General features: G+C 37.6%; 3 protein-coding genes and 1 pseudogene across 3 annotated transcripts; 1 reads left to right on the forward strand and 3 right to left on the reverse strand.

The window, feature by feature from the left end:
- Positions 1-21182, forward strand: part of LOC121393741 — a 57046-nt pseudogene that overhangs the window by 13018 nt on the left and 22846 nt on the right.
- On the reverse strand, positions 8937-10772 carry LOC121393916 (protein kinase C delta type-like). Its single transcript, XM_041563762.1, has 5 exons — positions 10707-10772; positions 10165-10227; positions 9722-9860; positions 9083-9274; positions 8937-8984 (listed from the first exon to the last, which is right to left on the reverse strand). The coding sequence occupies exons 1-5, from the start codon at positions 10718-10720 to the stop codon at positions 8937-8939; spliced, it is 456 nt and encodes a 151-aa protein (XP_041419696.1). The 5' UTR covers positions 10721-10772.
- LOC121393743 (protein kinase C delta type-like) lies at positions 11430-15786 on the reverse strand. The gene is made up of 3 exons (XM_041563095.1): positions 14853-15786; positions 12552-12661; positions 11430-11937 (listed from the first exon to the last, which is right to left on the reverse strand). Exons 1-3 carry the CDS (start codon positions 15109-15111, stop codon positions 11746-11748), a joined length of 561 nt encoding a protein of 186 aa, XP_041419029.1. The 5' UTR covers positions 15112-15786; the 3' UTR covers positions 11430-11745.
- On the reverse strand, positions 18118-21163 carry LOC121393744 (NADH dehydrogenase [ubiquinone] 1 alpha subcomplex assembly factor 4-like). Its single transcript, XM_041563096.1, has 3 exons — positions 20566-21163; positions 19610-19707; positions 18118-18546 (listed from the first exon to the last, which is right to left on the reverse strand). The coding sequence occupies exons 1-3, from the start codon at positions 20699-20701 to the stop codon at positions 18247-18249; spliced, it is 534 nt and encodes a 177-aa protein (XP_041419030.1). The 5' UTR covers positions 20702-21163; the 3' UTR covers positions 18118-18246.

The raw sequence follows: 21182 nt of genomic DNA on the forward strand, positions 1-21182 counted from the left end.
GAATGCATTTCTGAGGTGACCTTCCAACAGATGAAACTTGGTCAAAGATGAGACTGTAATGTTATATAAAGCACTGCTGCCTGGAGACCTGGAGAATGTGGAGTGAGGTTGGGGCTGCAATTGTGTCTGTCATGAATCCATAGGGGTTACAGTATGTCAAAGTGCTTAGGGGTCTGTTTAAGACTTGTGTGTTTCACCAGCAGGCTTACCCCCTTATTGACATATCAGTGGATATACTTTACTATTTGACACATACAGTATAAAGCATATAAAATGCAATGGCGCCCTATTTTTGTATTTTCACAGATTTTTGTTCGATGTGTATATTTGATGTATGATGTATAAATGTATTTATAAAGTACCACAAGGATACTAAGTGCTCTATAATCTTACAGTGTACACAGGGAACATTAAAATAAATAAATAAGTATAAATATGGTAAGAGACACAGTAGGAAAAAGGCGTCTCCCCCGTAGAGCTTAAAAGAGGGTGGATAATATACAGGCATAAATTTGTGGGCATTAACCCTTAAGTACCAGAACTGGACTAGACTACATAATGTTCTAGTACCTCCAATGTCAGCATTTTAGTATCTTTTTAAAGAGACTGAGCAAGTGTTTCTTACAAAGGAACTTGGGTCTTCTGCTGCTACTGAATAATTTATTTTGAAATGGGGTTATTGTGTGACTTAATTAGGGATGTGGTGGAAAAACCTAAAGACAATTATGTAACATTTTTTGTGTGTGTGTGTGTGTGCGCGCAAGGCCTTATGCAAAGGTAAAACATTAAGACATGGAAGCATAGACCAGCACTACAGCCTGCTTTGTTTTCAGACACGCCAAGCGCTACCAACAAAAACAGCACTATTAGGATGGGAGAGGGGGGGCACCTACATTTTATTCCCCTGCCGGCTCAGTTTTTTTGCTCGTTCACCACTTTTTTTTGTATAGGGGGGAACACTATTATATAAGATATATTATATGGTAAATAATGTACCCACTTATGTAAAATATAAGGAGAGTTCCGTGACCATATAAAGGCATACAGGGCATAGAACTTCAAGGTGGCTTCTAATATCCGCATATTTTATAACAGGGGTTCATTGCTTAATATAATACACAAGTTTCACGTGACAGAAATAACATAATTAAGCACTGATTAAAACTGAGAACAATAAGCATAATTTGTAAAGATATTATTTACAATATAGTCATGGCTCTAGTGTAATCTAATATTATTATGTTTCATTTAGCTAAATAAGAAAAGTAACTTTCTGAAATACTAGTCTTTACAGTCTTAAATGTGGCCAACTGAGCCTACAAGGTTTCCAAAACTGTTATTGTTCTTCTTTTTGTACAGACCAATAGATGGAGCTGCAGACAGATGTTACTGTGTGTCTGAGCTCAAGGGCCACTTCCTTCCATGTGAGACAGGTACAAACTTGTGGTGTGACGGTGAAATCATTGTTCGCCTGGAAATAAGGAAAAACATGCAGACTGCTAGTCTCATTTTGTGGTAAACACTATGGGGCCCATTTACTTTGTTCGAGTGAAGGAATAGAGGAAAAATAGTTTGAATTTCGAATGTTTTTTTTGGCTACTTCGACCATCGAATGGGCTACTTCGACTACGACCTTCGAATCGACTGTTTCGAACTAAAAATCGTTAGAATATTCGACCATTCGATAGTCGAAGTACTGTCTCTTTAAAATATTCTTCGACCCCTAGTTCGCCACCTAAAACCTACCGAGGCCAATATTAGCCTATGGGGAACAATTTTCTAATCGAAGGAATATCCTTCGATTGATGGATTAAAATCCTTCGAAACGTTCGATTCGAAGGATTTAATCGTTCGATCAAACGATTATTCCTTCTATTATTCCTTGAAATCATCCAAACACTTGTCTGCAAAAGGTCAAAATAAAAAAAGTGACTGCAGATGGACTAGTTATTTTCCATGCTCATCACTGGCTTTTTTGTTCTGTTTTAAAGTAAACACATAAAATGAGGGAAATAGCTATAATATTTATTTAGCCAATAGCCATTTAGCCATATATTCTTCTCTTGTGATTTTCCTTGCATCCCATCATGCATTTGGGATCAACCCTGTCAAATGATCTAGGTGCAATAGTGCAACACATCATTGGGGGTATATCAGTTTAACTTATAATGTGTTTCTAGAATAAAGATCTTCATTCTCAGAACCTGCCTTGATTACTCAACCACATTGTTTTTCACTTTGAGAGTTGTGAGTTAGCAATGTCAATATATGTTAGTTTTAAGGGAACCAAATTCAGGAAAGAACATATCTGAGAAAAAGAAGGTGTTGTGATGTGTGCTCTGCTTAATACTGATTAGAGAAATATCCGATGATTTCAAACTTAATTTTCTTAGCAGAGCAACATTAAAGCGACTTTCTTTTATCATTAGTTTGTTCCTGATTGTAGACAGTTGGCCAAAATGACCAGGTGGTGTCTCTGTTGATACAAAATTGATTATTTTAGTTTAAAATAGTCTGAAATTCATCTGCGTATTGATCTGAGACAGACCGTTAATACCCTTATTATTTCCTGTTGAGCTGTGCATAGTACAGTGCATTGGAGAATCTATTCTGATAAGGTACATTGTATGTTTAGGGTTGTGGCACTACTTTGGGAATTCACCGCAAGACCTTGTGCAATCTCTTGTTGGGAAGTTTCACTTGGAAGTTTTCCACTCCAGAAATTCATTTATCCCAAAATTTAGGTTAATGCCAGGTGGTCAAGTGTTCAAATAGGTACAATGTTGTTGTGCTTCATTCTTTTGAAGTCTCCAAATCACAAGTGTGTGTTCCATTGAATTATGATTTGGTCAGGCTGCATTATGGGACTTTGATCCTACTTGGCAAAAATGTCAAAGTCTGAGCCTTAAAACCAGAACTTTTTATTGTACTTTGACCAGGGGCAGTGATTCTTTATCTGATGAATGGTTTTTCTCCTCTTTCCACTTATACTTTATCAGAAGCACTAGGAAAATCAATAATTTTACTGACCAAAAAATATTTTAATACATTATACATTAAAGGGGGGTTCTTGTACTATACATTTTAAATACGACTACAAATTCTTCTAATGAACATCGATTAGAGAAAGGTGTTGTTAATCAGCTGATTCTGACAATATTTTAGCTGAAAATCATATGAATCCCCTTTATCCTTTATACATATTAAATCATTTAAGACCAAAAGTAAAGCATATTGGCCCTTTCTATGCTTTACCCCTGTTACTCTATATTCCATGTATTGGTGCTGCATGCAGGTAGTATAGTGTGTAAATCATAATGGGCCAGTCTGTCCAATCTCTATAGTATTATGGTAGGAGGCAGTAAATCGTTGTTTGGAGTTATTGTCATGGAAAGTCAACCAAAGTGTTATGGCTGAGGCTGCAATTCAGTAGGGACAACTGGATAAGTTATTAGCACCTTCTGCGCATATAGTACAGGTATGGGACCTGTTATCCAGAATGCTCAGGGTTTTCCTGATAACGGATCTTTCCATAAATCGGATCGTCATACCTTTAAGCTACTTGAAAATCATGTAAACATAAAATAAACCCAATAGGCTGGGTTGCTTCCAATAATATATAATAATTATACCTTAGTTTGGATAAAGTACAAGGTACAGTTTTATTATTACAGAGAAAAAGGAAGTCAATTTTAAAAATTTAGTGTTCCAAGATCAAGATATAAAGAAGAAATATTTTAGAATTAAGTTACACATATTGAAAACATAGTATGTACTGGCTGCTGATACATTTGCCTGTTTGTATTTGCAATAAAATAGAGAATGCCTTTTTAGGTTCTTCCTTACTGTTCTCAGTAGAATCCCATGTTGTTGATTTAGTGAAGAATGCCTGATATTCCGCACAGCAGAAAGAACATTTTTATAATAGATGAAAGCCATTCATAGTGATAGGAAATGTGCTGTAATAAAAAGCATTTTGTCATATGAAAGCCTTCACACACAATCTCTGTTAATGCTGATTGCTGTTCTGTAATTGATTTCTAGACATGCCTCCACTGCTGAAGGAAATCCTGAAGAACTACACATTGTCATGTGGAGAGCTCATAATCAGAGAACAGTGAGACATTCTAATGTACTATTCATATAATATAAAATTCAAGATTCCTGCTAAAATTGAGCTTACTGTGATACAAAATGGTACATGCCTTCAACTGTCTGATGCTCCTCGTGTGTGAAGGCTCCAGCTTTACAGCAGAGTTCAAAATGTCATTGTGTCAAATTTTGATTTATGTGGAACCAACTATGAATGTAGCCCTTTTCTGGGAGCAGAAATACAAAAGGGAGTAAGTAGTAATCTTATAGCATAGCAGCACAAGTAGGATCCTATGACTTGTATGAGTACAGTCTATATGGGTTGGCTGGAAGGGTAGATAGATTTAGATAAAAATCAACATGGAGTGAGTCAGAGATATGCTCTGGAATGCAACCTACTTTAGATTGGAAATTGTTGGTTAGGAATAATGGAAGTTATAATTCAGTAACAGGGACAAGACTCGATGGGCAATGCAAAAGAAATAAATTCAGTTATCACAAGCTGAAAAGTTATTCATGTAATCAATCAGCTGTTGCAAACAGTACCTATCAACTCCTGGAATTTTGTTTTCAACTACATGACAATGAGTTTGGGATTAATTCAGCTATTGCTGAGTTGGCTGGATTTCCATTATGGAGCACACATGTTTTTTCACAAGACAACACACTATTAAAAAGGGTATTTCATCTGTATTTATGTGAAGCACAAAGTCAGAAATGAAGTTGCATTTTGGTATTGATAGGAGTCCACGTAGTACGGGAATTGTAACTATTTTAGAAATGCAGAACCAGTGTAGAATTCGATAGTGTGCAGTTTAATTCTGCTGCTTGATCTGATTAACATAATCCAGTTTGTAAAATTTCTTCAGATATGTTGATTTATGGCTGGTGTGGGAGTAATTGAATCATCACTTCATTGCCATTTCAGAAGGAATGTGGTGTTGTTTGTGACACTGGAGGTTTGTTACTGTACAGTACTGACAGGTGTTGTGCCTGGCTGATATATGGGAAGAGAAGAGTGAACAAGAAGTGTTTATTAATAATAACCATGGCATGCCTTCCCGCTAAACAGAGGGCCTTCTGTGTAATGCATTAATCAATACCACCTCTTGCTAAACTACAATACTCAGCATCTACCAACAGCAGGATCTGATGGTGCTGACATGCATAGTTCAGTGTCAGCTGGAGAGTGGCAAGCTTCTGAACCGAGATTTGATCGTTTATGATGTGAAAGAAATATCAGTCGAACAGTACTAAATATATAGATTTCTGTAGGTTTCCTTCAAAAATTTGCCTGAGGCAACCCAACCAGCCACCTTGCCCCCCCCATGTGCACATGTGTGAATAAGCTGGTGTGCACATGAACAAGTGGGTGTGCCCATAAATTGCTGATAAGATTGGGAAATCTGAATTGCGGGTGGTGTAGGGACAAGGGCTGCATTTGAGGTATGTGCCTAGTACCCCTCAATGTGTGTGCCTCTTCTGCCTACCCTTAGTTCCGGCTCTGCTTACAGTAATTCTGCTCTCTGTAGTAGAAGGGGAACAGATTCTCTGGAAAGCAGATCAAAATTTAAAAAAAAAAAAAGTGTTTGGAAGGTGAAGAAGCCCATAGACTAGATTTGGCTAAAAGATATCAAGCCTGCCACCACGTCAAGGTAGGCTCACTGAGCAGGTCCCTAACTACTCTAACCATCTTATTATTTCCTATTATACTATCTGCTGTGCTAACCTGACTTCTAGTAACATATGGTCCAGGGGAAGGCAAAAAACCCAACGGAAACAACTCAATAGTTTGTTACTGTCAGGGAAAAAATCCTCCCTATTATTCCTGGAACAAAATCCTTCCTATTATTCTGGAACAAACTCTGCTCCATCTATATGTCCTATGTATTCCACTAACATTTTAATTTAAATCTATAAAACAGTTAGTCCTACTTTAAACTCTATCATATTATGTTTATTTGATCATATTATCTTATGGCTTCTTCTAACATCTTTATTATTTTCTTAAGAATTATATGTTATTTTACACCCTACTGCATATTCTTATATTTGACAGTTTATCTATTCTGTTTTGTCCTAATAGGCAATTTTATTATATTCTTTTTATTTTATCATACTATACTTTCTTATTATATAGTCTAGCATTTTCTCCTCTTCTCTTGTATTTTAATTTCTAACATCTAAGCCTTTAGCCTATCCTATCATGTGTTACCATATTTTATATTATGTTTGTTATACCTTATGTGATCTTCCAACATCTTGTTTTATTTTGTGAACTATCCTATTTAATCTTCTAATATCCTATCATATTCAGTATTATAGTATCATTTTCTGCTGTTAGATCTTTTTTTATTTAAATTAATCTATTTCCTGCTAGCTAATAATATATTTGCTACTGTTATACTTGATATATATATATTTATGTATTGATATTTATTTATGATATATTTATATTATTTCTTATTAGTTATACATTTGATATTATTTATATTTCCTGCCTATCTTAGTATTACCTTATTATCCTCTTGTAACTATCCTCTGCATTTACATTTCTACTATTACCCTAAGTCTAGTTTGATTTTATACTATCTGTTTTATAAGAGCCCTTTAGTTATATCATTTAGCCAAAACTTATATAACCAAAGGATCCCAGCTCTTTTAATCAATTTAAAATACTTACCACCATTTAAACATACTTACATCAGCTCCTCTTACACATTTATATGAGGGTTAGAGAGGGTAGCTTAGTAAGTCCATACAGAGATACAACTGATGGTAGGCCAGACCCAATGTTTTCACCTGGAGATGGAAGTATAGGTGATGAAGTAGCTTTGATGGAAATGCAAGATGGACTTGATGGTAGTTCCAGAGATGGATTTGATGGTGGGACTGATGACTTGTGGAGTTGGCTGCTGATCTTTATGTAGCAACGATGCATCAGGTGAAGCTGATGGTAGAGCTGCAAATGGATCTGTGAATTCATACAGCAGACGGGTGTGCTTTTGAACAAATTAAGATGTTTTCCAGTTGGATGGGAACTGAACTTCGAGTTGATGTATCCTTTCCCACAGTTGTAGTAAGTGGGCTTATGCCTGCCAGCTGGGACTCAGATATGTGAAATCCTGAAGACTGTAGCTGTGAGTTGAGGCGGTGTCAATGTTGAGGACCTCTAAGGCACTTGCTGGAATGCTCACATCAGGATTTGGTTGCTTGAAAAAAATATAAATCTGTTACTTTTCTTTTTACATATATGACTTCAGTTGATAAGTGTATATCTATCTATCATCTATATCTATCTATCTATCTATAGTGATGTATCTATCTATAGTATGTATCTATCTATTTGTGTTTATAATTGTATTTGTATGATATTATGTTCATAAAAAAATTGTGTGTTTATCATAAACTGGTAACTTATAATATCATGCACTTATAAACTATATGTGTGTTTTGTAAAATTAAGGTGATGCATTCATATTTGTGTTTCTTACATTAACATTGCTGCACTGGTACAACGGGTGTGTTTACTTCAGATACTCAACTATAGTTTTTAAAAATATGCTGCCTTTTAGCCATAGGGGCAGCCATTCAAAACTGAAAAATGAGAAAAGGCACAGGTCAAACAGCAGACAACAGATAAACTACTGTATGTAGTATACAATCAGATTCTTCAGTAACTATCTGCTGTCTACTGTGTATCATGTGCTTGAATGGCTGCCCCCATAGCTACACAGCAGCTTGTTTATGTAAACTATAGTTGTGTCTTTTTAATAAATACACCAGTTTTATCAACACAGCCCCATATTGCCATTCCATTAATACACTTTAATATTTTTGGAGTTACTGTTCCTTTAAAGTGTTTTAATGTGAAGAACAAGTAAAAGCTGTGGAAACACCATGCAGCATCTTACTTTTATTTCCCTTGAATCTCTAGCACAGCTTAGGCTTGCATATGTGCAGTATTCTAACATTAGAAAAGAATATCTTGGAAGCTGTGCTATATGTACATTGTGTAAGTGTATGAGTTTTTGAACAACTTTCTTGGATTTCAATCTTTTTTTACTCAAAATGTTGTGTTCTAAAATTGAAAATGTTTAAACAAATGGCATGTCTAAAGAATGCATTTAAATATTGCCACTAAAACTCTCTGCTGCCATCACAAACAGGAGACCTATTTATCAAGCCTGTAATGGAAATACAGGAAATAAATCTCAATTATAAGTTGTGTATTGTACTTAACAACTGATTTTATGATATGATTTTATGAATGTTGAAATCAACTGAAAAGATCTATCACGGTATTTATAAATATGTGGGTTTTTCTATCATTTATCATAACCCATTTAAATGAAAAGGGAGACAAATGCATCAGAAAGAAATTCTGGAGTACACAGTTTTTTTACAGAGAATTATCCAAATGCCCATTTTATTTACTCCTTGCTTTGCCAGTCAGTTAAAATTAATATGCAGCTTTGTAAATACTCCTGGAATTTAGATGCATTATGTAGTGATATGTGATATTATAAGGCATTTTGCATAGCTTGGCACCTAACTGTACACTGAGGTTGCAGTCTTTATAGCATAAAATGTACATGAAGGAGTTAACTCCTAGAGCTATTCCTGTTATACAGGCACATTAATACAGAAATATTGCTGGGTTAAGTGAAGACTCTTGGATATTTAGTGTGCTGAACTGTTAGATAAACTAAAGAGTGTAGCTTGTAATCCATGGTTTCACAATATTTCAGTCATATACTTACAGGTTCTGGCTGGAAAGGTGGTTCAACATTTTGTATTTCTACTTTGATCCAGTTGATGGATTTGAAAAAGGGGGTGTCTCCTTATATCCCCTTGAACCCAAGCCGCTTGTATGGCTTCTTCTTTAGGAGCTAAGGGAACAAAAAAGTGACTTACTGCTACTAATAGAAACCAAAACTACAGTCCATATAAATGCCATATATATCCTAATCAGATGCACTGGCACCACCTTTTCCAGAAGATCTTGCAGTTCTGTACTGAGCTGTTCTGAATAGCTGGGCTGGCAATTGAGGATAAAATGGATGCATTTCTCTGCTTTACGGCCTTCATAAAAAGGTGATCTTCCAGTGGCCATTTTGCACAAGACAATCCCAAAAGCCCACCAGTCTACTGCTGAATTGTAGATTTGACACTGGATCATCTGAAATACAAAGAACAGATCATTCCCCATCAAATACAGAAATTCCGTTTACAACATTGTTTGTGTTTATGCCTTGATGAAATTTTGGCGTTCAAGGGTTCTGATCAATCTGTGGTCCAAGTTCTCCCAAGAAAAACAGAAACTCAGTTCTCAGTGTGCAGAAAAGGTAGAACTATATAGGTGCTACAACTAGCTAAGAGCCTTTGTTTTTACAAGTGATTCAAGGGTTAAAAATGATGCTGGGATTCAAAGAGATACTTTTAAAAACATAACAGCTGAAGAAATTATTATTATTATTATTTGAAGAAGAATAAATGTTTAACCTCCAATCTGTCAGGTTAAGATGTAGATTATTGACCACTGAAAAACATTATATGGAATGTGCCTCCATTGCTTTCCATACTGTAAAATTCTGTGCATTACATATATCAGTAATAAGTCTCTCACCTCTGGGGCCATGTTGTGCAATGTCCCAATTGATCCTGAGATGGTTTTGTTGCCAAATACGTTCTCAGCAGCCAATCCAAAGTCAGCAATCTTGATGTGTCCCTTGTTGCTGAACAGAATGTTTTCCGGTTTGAAGTCTCTGTAAAGTAAAGTACAGGTGTCACTGCATAATTCTGTTTGTATAGCAGAACATGTGCGGTTTCAATTCTACATAGAATAAAAATCTAATGGCCATTTGTGGAAACAAAATGTACAAAGGTTATGCGTGAGGGGCAAACGGATGACAGCTCCCTCCTATGGCAGGATGCTACGTGCAAAAAATATTGTAGATTGCACCAGATTTTTTGCACTTTGCATCCTGCAATGGATTTGTAATACAAGGCCCCCAATAATATCAACTATTAAACATATTACAGAAAGATCACATAGAAAACTGTTCTTACCGATGGATAATTCCTTCAGAGTGCAGAAATTGCAGGCCGCACACCATCTCAGCTGCGTAGTACCTTTGAAAAAAAAAAAATGCACATAGTGGATATATATTCTTTACCTTACACCTTTAAAGGACAAGGAAAGGTTTAATTACTGGGGGTGCCAATTTTATAAGCATCCTCCAGTGATTATAATCATGAATTATGATCATAATAAAAATCACATCAGCCAAAGGACAATGTTAGTGAGTGTCATGTTGCCATCTTGCTTTCTGTCCCGGGGATCCCCTACTGCTGCCCTGTGCTGTTTGCATGTGCATTAGTGAAAAGAGTTTGGCATCTAAGTTTAGTTTTAACTCTGGAATGTGCATGTGCCAAGGCATCCACAAGGATTACCTGGACTGGTGACAAGGTGGTGTGTGTCAGGGACTGGTACAGTGTTTGTGTTGCTGCTACACTCTGGCAAAATGTTGCTGCCATACTGTGTTTACTACACATTTAATGTATGGCTGCTACATGAAGAAAAGCACCTCCCCAGGCTGTATGTCACTTACAGTACGGAGTCCATGTCCAGATAGCCTCTGTTGTTTAGAAGATCTTGTAGGCTTCCTCCACTTGCATATTCCCATCACAATGAAGGCATGCAGCTGGATAGAATTAGAAAAAGAAAGCACCTGTTACATAGATACCACTGCACAACAATATTAAAAGAAAACTAAATTCAATTAGTGACCATACATCCCCTCCCCAGGCCCCTCTCCTGAACTACTGCAACCACATTCCAAGTGCAGCCCTGCACCCCTATACTCCTTAGGCATAGCTGAGTACCATGGTGACTGCAACGTCCTTCTGCTTCAATTCTGCTCCTTGGTGCTGATCACCAACTATGAGCATGTGCTCTGGAACCAGGACCAGATCAACCTCCAACCCTGCTGTGTAGCTCAGCCATAATAGGGCAGGTACAGCAGAATCAGACAAATTATCTTTGGAACCACAAGTCGGACCTACTCCTGTGTGAGGAGTGATGCATTATGCAAATATAGTTCTTGGGGTTTCCCAGATAAGGAATCTTTCTGTAATTTGGATCAACATTCTTTATCTCTACTAAATAATAACTTGAACATTAAAAAGAAAAACGAATAGGATTGTTTTGGCCACCACTATGGATTTATGTTACGTAGTTTCCATCAAGCACAAGGTACTGTTGTATGATTACAGCAAAAAAAGGAAATTATTTTTTAATTTTTCAATTATTTGATTAAAATGCATTATTTGGAGATGGCGTTCCTGCAATATTGCGCTTTCTGGATAACCGTTTTTTTGGATAAGAGATCCAATACCTCATTTGTAATGATGGGTAGATACAATGCCAAGGTGAACTATAGAATATTTTCTAGTCAGCAAACACTTTTAGTTCTTTTTCATGTATTCGAATAAAAACAGTAATTTAAGACAACTGCGGCAGTAACTAGGCCTCCTCTCAATCTGAACTCTGGTATAAATTTGCTGGGCCCTGTGAGACTCGCATAGGGATATTCCCCTCTAAAGCAAATTGTATGTTCTCTTGGCAAGAGGCCACTACATCAACACACCTCACTGCAATATGACACTTAATTGTACCTGTGTTTGGAATGCTGCATGGATGTTGCACAGGAAAGGGCATTTCCAAGCCAGCTTCATCACCTTCACTTCGGTCTCATATCTTTCTTTAAGCTTGATGTTCTCTTTCTTAAGGATTTTAATTGCCACTGGTTTCTTTCTGTTGGGCAATGATGCTAACATAACCTAAAAAAGAGAAGGGATAAATGATAGAAAACCATCACAATGTGCAAATAATTTAAAGTATTTGATTCTCACATTCGGATTTTATACAATAAAATATTTAATATCATAAAAATGATATACAGAGTATTTAATTCAATAAGCAACAGAGATCCTCTGCCAACTGCTTTGCTCCACATAAATAATAAATAAGGCCTGCCATCCTGAGTTCCTATCAATAGGCATTTCTGTCTGACTTCTGATTTAGATCCAGGGCTGCCATAAAGGGGGTAAAATTAATTCCACAATCACAGGCCACTTTAGAGGTAGGGCTTACCCAAGAATGGATAAAGGACAAAGGACCAGTTTCACTAAACTGGAAGCAACTTAGATGCATTTTTAAAAAAACACACAGGCACACCCACATAGAAGGGTTCCAGTCAGGCTAAAAACGTAGGCCCCTTTGGGTTTCTAAAGACTTATGGGGCAAAGTAAGTTCTAGTGACAACCCTGTATGGCCTTTACACCAGTATTTGTAGAAAAAAATAGATGATCAAACCTTGGGCCTTTGTTTTTGACTGTTAACTATAGGTACTTTATTTAATGGCAGATAAGTAAAACATGCATGTATTGCTCACATTGCCAAATGATCCATTGCCCAGCTCGTGATGGAAATTGTAGCTGGAAATGTCCAGTGGATCACATCTTTCTTCATCCATGTGTGGTCTCTTCCAGGCACTTTCTCCTTCTGTTAGAAAAGAAATTCTGTTAATAATTTATATTGTAAATATGTAATACGTATCTTATGGCCATAATCAGAACCGGAAGTAGGGGTTCCGCACATGCGCACATTCGGACTTTCCGCTTGTGCGTCTGTGGGCGTTATGCCCGGCCAGGCAGCCTAGGGCCCCTTCCCGGGTTGGCCCGGGGCTGGCCATAATACTGAGGATCTATTAATAAGAAACTGAAAACAAAATTTAAGGAAATATACACAAATGCCTCTTTTTCCTCACCAAGGAACAGGTGGATGTGGTATATAAAAGGTCTGGTCATAATTTAAAATTATACAATATAGTGATAACTGAAAGGAGAAGAAATGTCATATTCCACTTGGGGGTGCCAAATGTTAGGAATCCCCAAGTGTATTTTACTTACCTGACACCCTGGGCCAGTGCTCCTATCAGCAGAAACCTGCAACGGCCCGGGATTCTTCCCGCGAGCACCACGGAACAATCCTCTTCCGGCTTCTTCTCGCAGGTGCGCGTGCACAGTAGATCGAAAGGTTGAGCTTTAACAAAAAAGCCAGCTATTTCGTTCTACTGCGCAAGCATCTGCACCAGGAGATTTGAAGAGTGAAGAAGTAGGAAGATGATCGTTCCGTGGTGCTCACTAGAAGAACCTTGGGCCAGTGCAGTTTTCTGCTGATAGGAGCACAGGCCTGGGGTGTCAGGTAAGTCAATACAATCACTTGCTGGTGCCTAACATTTGGCTCATGAGCATGCTCATTTATTCTCAGCTCAGATTGGTTAACACAGCCTCCAGTCTAACAGCCAATGAAGAGATAGCATTGCTGGTTCCCATAGAAACTCTAGCTGGCTGATCATATTTTATGCTCTTAACCACCTCTCCTGAGCTCAATTTAACCATTATAGTGCTCAACCTCAGCAGAATCTGTATAATTATTATCACTTACTTATAAAGCACCAACATATGTGGTTCCACCATACTATTGGCTCAGGTGAACCCAAACAGCATAACAAAAGCAATGGCAAAGGATAGAACAAGCATAAAGGGAGACATTAGGTCAGAACATCTTGCCCATATGAGCTTACAATCTAGGGGTTATACTACAAATGATAGGAGAGGCACGGGTTTGCTTCAAGGGGAACTATCGTGAAAATGAAAATTTAATACAAGCTTCAGCATACTGAAATTAGAAACTTTCTAAATACAATCAATTAAAAATTCTGTACCATTTCTTTAATAATCAAGTTAATCTTCACTATTCCTCTCTCAGCATCTGTTTCTCTTTAGTCTTTCTTCATGCAGGAGTTGGTTGTCAGATATTCAGTTAGATCCAACGTATCTTATGGGGGGGGCTCCTTTTGCCTAGAAAATGTATTAGAGCTCACTCTATTAAATCACTAGAAATCCTGTATCTCTACATGCAGAATTTGTGCAAAAGGCAGTTATTTTTTTAGTGTTTGTACTGGAATCAGTTATTTGAGTGAGCTCTAATACATTTGCTAGGAAAGGAAGCCCCCCCTATAAGATATATTGGATCTAACTGTCAATGAATATCTGAACCGAACTGCTGTATGAAGACAGAATAAATATAAACAGATGCTGAGAGAGGGATAGTGAATATAAACCTAATTATTTCAGAAACAATGCAGCATTTAATTGATTCTTATTCCAGTATGATAAAGCTTATATTACATTTTAATTTCCCCCTTCAGTGTTGCACATACATAGGATTATACTAGACACTATGGTAACCATTAGAAGGACTGAAATGGGCATCACAGCTCCTTAGGGAACAACACAGTAGTGAGAATGAATGAGGGATTCATAGGAAGGATCAGGATTTGTTGGCTAGAGTGATAAATAGGTATTGATAGATATATAGTCAGACAGACACAAGTGGATAACTGGAGGAGGCAAACTGTTTAATGCTAGGTTTAATGCTAGGCATTTGCAACTGTTTTTTTTTATGTCAGTTATGGACCAGTGACAGCTTTCCCTTAGAGTGATTGTGCTCCAATGTCACTGTATCTAATACATTAAATACCATGTTACAGTCAGGCTGGGAATTAGCCTTTGCCAATGAGGTCAAAATATGATGTCCTGTGGCTAATAGCCATGGGTATAGGTAACAAGCTTGAAGAGACAGTTAGAGACAGTTACACTATGTTATGGGATAGTCTGATCCTTTTTACCTTCTGCTTCATCCCTGTCGCTGCTTCTTGGTCTTTTCCACCTTTGCTCTTCCTTCTTCTCATACAAGAGCCTCTGTCTCCTCCTCTCCCTCTTCCTCCTTCTCCTCTCCCTTGCTCGCTCTGTCTTTTGGTGGGGTCTTTTGTTGTTTATCTCTGGGCTTTGCTCCCTCTTTCTCTTAACCCTCTCATGTGTTTCCATCCTGCTGTCCTCCTCAAGCTGAGATCTTATTTGCTTGATCATATTGATTGTAGAGTCCATCCTGGATAAGTTCTTTTCTTCTCACTGTAAAAAAAATCGCTTTGGAAGTCGCTCAAATCTCCAAAATCGCAAAATGCTGGTGCAGCACCAAAGACAACCAGGCTCGTTGCAACCAACTGTTACTTTGCAAGGGATCATGGGTATATAACAGGAAGTGCGCATACCATGTGACCAACTGCCATTTTGCTGCACCTGAATGTTACAGCACATGTACACTGCAGGCCAGATGCAGATTAATAGAGCATAGTATAATAGGAAAACATATCTGAGGAAAATCATTATTATCACTACATCAGATGGGATCATAGAAAAATAAATTAGGAAAACAATATTTCCTATAGTATTTCCTATAGTAGGCAGTGGTGAAACATTCACTTTCATCCAGAGTTAGAAAACTCAGCAATTGCTTGTGAAGACTGGGCAGTGTTGTCGAGTTTAGTTCTCAGGGAGATGTCAGGTAATCCTATGGGTCAGCAAATGAACACAAAAATGCTTTTCTATTATGTTTAGTATTCAATATAAACAGGCTGTTCTGTTCACTGAGCAACTGAAAAGGTTTCAGTTCAGACTGCCATTATTATTTATTTCTGCCTACCTAGAAGGAGGAAGTGGAGACATGAATAAAGAATTCAGGTAACCTTCTGGCCACTTGACCCTAGTGACTGAGATTGAGATGTAAGGTGTTGTAAATAATACCACTCTAGTGGCATAGTTTTTCTAGGGCGATAAAGGTTAGGTCAGTGACTAAGATCACTAACACGCGAGCATTATAGGGATGTTTAAAGTGGGCCCTGAAGATTCTAAGGGTTTTGCACCCACCAGGTTAGGGGATTGGCAGAGGTGGGAGAGCCTCCACTTGCCACTCACGAATACAGTACAGCCAAATGCAGGTAGTGACATATTCATAGGGAACATTCAGGTCTGTAAGACAATGTAGAATGGTGCAGGGCTGGGTGCAAGTGGCCACAAAACATGTTGATTTCCATCCATATTTCGCATATTTTCCGTCCTTTTACTGTGTAAATGACCAATATTAAATAGATGTTCTTTAAAGCTGAAAATGTATGCTTTAATCAGTTATACAGACCAGTAGTACCACATTTTACTTCTTATGGGAAAGGTTAGCGGTCCTACATGACATCTGAGAGGAATGTATATTTAATCTGAAAAATATTACCTCATAAAACTGCACTCAGTAATTTCTGTTTAAAAACAAGAGCTTTATTACCTAATGCTTCCAAAAGAAAAGGAACATTCATAACCTTATATGTAATTACAATGATTCATAAGGTTATATTGCACTTCCCCATTTCAGAAAACATCATATCCAAATAGCGACAATCAATATGCAAATTCATATTGTAAAATAAACTCATTTTTTGAAACTTGAAACATAATGATACTACAATTTTTTTAGGTTGCATATTTGAAGATGTACCTAAACAGCTTTATAAAAGTCACACTGCACGTGACAGCACTAAAAGTTCCCAGCAGGAGACAACAGATGGCATTGCTACATGTACCAAAGGGGTAGGGGTTAGTCTCTGGCTGAATCAGTCATGTTGACTGGAGTTTTTTTCTATTTGTCCACATTTAGTTATTGTAGGAAACCTGAAGCCTGATATTTCTATATATGGGACCCTGATCTGCCGAATACCAAGATACTGTATAATTTGAAAAAAACAAGGTGTTTGAAAAACATATTTTAATAAAATATATCCCTTGCATTCACTTTGATCTTTTTCCGTCTGTAAAGCCTATGGTGTTTGGGCAAAGATTTGATTCTACAAAGAGATGAATGAAACCATGCATTTTGTGCATTCTGAAATGAAAATGTAATTACTAGCACAGGCCCAACTGGGACATGTTTAAACATGGTTAAGGAATATCCATATGCTACTGTTAATCATAGTTAGCCAATTAAAATATCATTGTAATACAACTTTTGTAATGTTTCATACAAAACTTTTACTCGATAACTCTGACTAGCTAACATGGTACAACACCATTACCTGTAACATCTATAATAATTCATTAGCAGTAGCATATGGAGAAGTGTATAAATTCTTTAAGAAACCCTGTTACACCACAGTTTAGAACTTTTTCAGTCATATGAAATAAATATAATTAATAATGAATATTGCAGTAATGAAAGTAAGGCACCTGTCTCAGAGATATCCTATAATTGTGCTCGGTATTGTCTCTTCTCATTGAAGATGAGCACCTGTAAAGAATTAGCTAAGATAATGAAGCCCCTGAGTGACAGATGGGCATTAAGATCTAAAGGGTTAAAGCAAGGGGACACAACAGTTCTAAATAAAATATGAGTGGCCACAGGCATTTTGCCAGATGCCATGAAGCCTGCTTCTGAAGAATACTCCCAGTGGCCTCAAAGTTGGTGCTTATTTTTGAATTCCTGGTTTGGAAACAATTTTTGGTTGAGTAAAAGTCAGGTGTACTGCCAAACAGAACCTCTTGTAGGCAATTTTATTAAGTATTCAGTGGATAGGATAACTTACAATTCAGATGATCTCTCATGTTCTACAGAACACAGTTGAAAATCTGTTGATTTGTTAGTTTATGGAACTTAAGTCCCATAATTTACGTAAAAATATTGACCAGAATATCAATATTGGGAAATGTCTTGAGATGGTATAAGATAAGCCTATGATTAATTTCGCTGCTGAGGCACAAAATGTTTAAATCTTTTTACAATTATGTACTGATACAAATAAACTAGAATGTTTTTTACTCAACTGAGCTGCTTTGACTTTACTCCTGTTTGTGGCCTGGAAAGTGCCAGCCTGTTTTTCTGTGTGTTCCATGTATGGCTCCCGAAGTTCAAGGTGTGGGGCTTGAGCACCCAACATACAAAGTGGTAAGCAAGTACATAACTGATCTCTCTATTGGTTTGTGTCATATGGTATAAGATTAAATATATAAGAAGGGATGCAAGAAGACTAGTTTTTATGGAATGCAGTAAAGTGAGTACACTGGGACAGACTATCCAATTACCACAAAGACTTTAATGCAAGAAATCACAGATAAGAAGGGTTAAAGAAAACAAAATATTCATCAGATCAGAGTTCTCAAATAAATATAAATAATTGCCTTCAGCTATTAAGTTCCGGTGTTCTACGAGTCTGTAATTTGCTTCTTGTCTTTGGGTGGAATCATTTTCACGTTGAAAGGTATAAAGTATTCCAGCAGTGCCTGGGTCTTCTTGGAGTCTAAGTGGTAGTCTTCTGATATTTTCTTAGCAGTCCAGGTTTCTGGAGAATTTTTATAGTTGTTGAGAAGTGTCAGTGCCTCAAGCACAGAAATCTTTCCTTTAGGAATACTCTCTACATCCAGATCCATAAGGGTCTCTCGATTCACAGTGAGTTTTGGAAGTCTAAGCTCTTCTTGCGCAGATGCACTCTCTTTGGTTTGTACCTATTTAAATGGTTAAAAATATATTAATATCACATTTCTTTATAAATGCAACAATTGTTGGCTTACTTGTTTTACCAAGCAAATACACTCAAGTTCCAGGGTTTTTCTCAAAACATTCAAGGCGTGAGCTTGTTTTCTGAACTCACGCAGCTACTTCAGGGCAGTTCCATCAGAAGTACTGATTAGATTTTCAATGCACAGTTAAAAGGGGCATATAACTGATATACTTACATAAATCCCTCTACATATTCCATAACATGCCATTTACTAATTCTAGGCACTCCCAGTGATTCTAATGACTTACCTGATATCATGGGCTCTGTTAGTAGTAAATTGCAATGACTTGAGATACTTTCAGGGAGCACCATGGAGCCATCGTCTTCCTCCATCACGTGGTTGCACATGCGCAGTATGTCGACTTTTTCACTCTACTGCACGTTGGCCAGGGGCCGTTCAGGAAAGAGGCAGAAGAAGAGGATCGCTCTATGGTGCTTGCTGAGAAGTCATTATAATCACAATGATGTAGCTACACTAATTCCTTTACACATTGTACAACATGCTGTTTATTACTCCAGGTTTCTTCTTTAACAGAAAAACTAAAGCTTAAAGTAGAAGGAAATGATTAATCACTCAGATGGGGGGGGGGGTGTTAGGCATCTCCAGTGAGTATAAACACTTACCTGATACCCCAGTCTGGTGCTGCCGTTCGTAGATAACTGCACTGTCCTACAAAGAAGTAGGCTAAAATGCTGCACATTATTTTTTCGAAAACTCTGTACCAGCCCAAGGCAACCCCAGCCCTTTAGCAGTGAAGATTTGTGAATTCAAAGATGCCCCGGTAGCTCCCCATCTTATGTTCTGCTGATTCACTGCACATGCTCTGTGCTGCTGTCACTTAATTAAACTTAAGGAGCAACAATATACTGCACATATATAATATACACACACATAGCATGGAGTCTATATTGGAAGAGAATTTGGTTCTGAAGTATAGTTAAACAAAACAAAAAAAAAAATCTGTTGGCTGGAGTAAAAAAAAAAAAAAAGGCTTAAATAACTTTACCTCAGAAGATGGGTCACTGGAGTCAACATAAACTTCTTTCAGCCTTGTCAGAAGCAGATTATCTTTGTTACGGATTTTATCTTCAATGTCTGGGTGATCTGATTAAAACAGAAATGCACCCCAAATAAATATTATTCAAGAAAATCAGCAATAAAGGATCCCATTTGTTACATTTGTAAACGATTGCCATTTAGGAGTCAGGAAGGAATTTTTTCCCCCCCTCTGAGGCAAATTGGAGAGGCTTCAGATGGGTTTTTTGCCTTCCTCTGCATCAACTGGTAGGCAGATTAAAAAAAGAAAAGGTTGAACTTGATGGACATGTGTCTTTTTTCAACCTTACTTACTATATTACATCATACTAAAAGCTAATTACAAAAAAGTAAATTATCCATGGAATTACCTAATAAAGGGCGGCTTACGCTTTTATACGCAGGGAGATTGTTTACGCCAATTGATACTTGACTCAATCTGCAGCCAGGTAGATTGCATAGGACTAAAACTGCTCTTTCCTGGCCAAATACAAACACAAGAGCTGCAATTGGCCATAGAGCCCACAGTGGTGACGTGACGGGGACACCCATCATAACCTTATCTGAATTATCTTTATAGCACCAGCAATGAAAGCTTAATAGCGCCAGCTTTAGAACAGGAATGATCTACTAATAATAAACATAAATTACTTTGCTAGATGCCTGAATAATTTCACATTAGAGAACAAACCCCTCGAGTCGTGACCTCTAACCAATGAAGAACTACAATTCCCAGCATGCATTTCTCTCACACTTCAGGTAACATTGTCATACAGAGTGGAAGAGGACATTAGCAGCAGCCCATCTAGTAAATGTTTTAGAATATATAATATAGAAAAACAAATTCTGCTAATAAAAAAAACACAAAAGCAGTGAGAATGCCAATATTAGGCTGCTGTGAGTAAACATGTCCCCCCCATAACTCACGTGTTTTGGTTGCCCTCAGTGCATCCTCTGTTTTCGGGTGGGAGGGTGCAGGCCTTGGCTTCTCCTTGCCAATAAGCCCATGAGCCCGATTTTCAAGGTTAAAGTTGCGGAGTGCTCGTGTTAAGTTTAGCCCCATGCTTGTTCAGAGCACACTCACTGACACAGCGGGCATGGCTATGCTCCGTCTGAACATGAAACCAAACTGGCCTGACGATTTCCTGGTTGAAGCACGTAAGGCAGCCTGTAGGGGCGCGTTGCCAGTACTAAGGCTGAATGTACGGTGTCCATTGTAGGACAACTTCCGTCTTTGTGCCAAATGCGTTCTCCCTTTGTCAAAACGCCTGCATCCCTAATGTTTCAACTTCCACAATGTGCTTTCCAATAACTTATCCCTCATCTATGGCATCACCTCCTGCTCCATACTTCATGCACTCCCTTTCATCCACTATACTCAATGCCTCCTTCTCTATACTCCAGCCGTCATTCATCTCAGTTGCGGAATCCAGAGCATTAACCCTCCTTCACAAAATCTCAACTGTGTTCTATCCGTTTTCCTCAGCAGCTTTAACTTATATCATCTGTTTTCCTCCGTTTTGCCTCTTGCATTATTTGGCTCC

This window comes from Xenopus laevis, chromosome 5L (assembly GCF_017654675.1).
Source record: "Xenopus laevis strain J_2021 chromosome 5L, Xenopus_laevis_v10.1, whole genome shotgun sequence".
Classification (NCBI taxonomy): Eukaryota; Metazoa; Chordata; class Amphibia; order Anura; family Pipidae; genus Xenopus; species Xenopus laevis.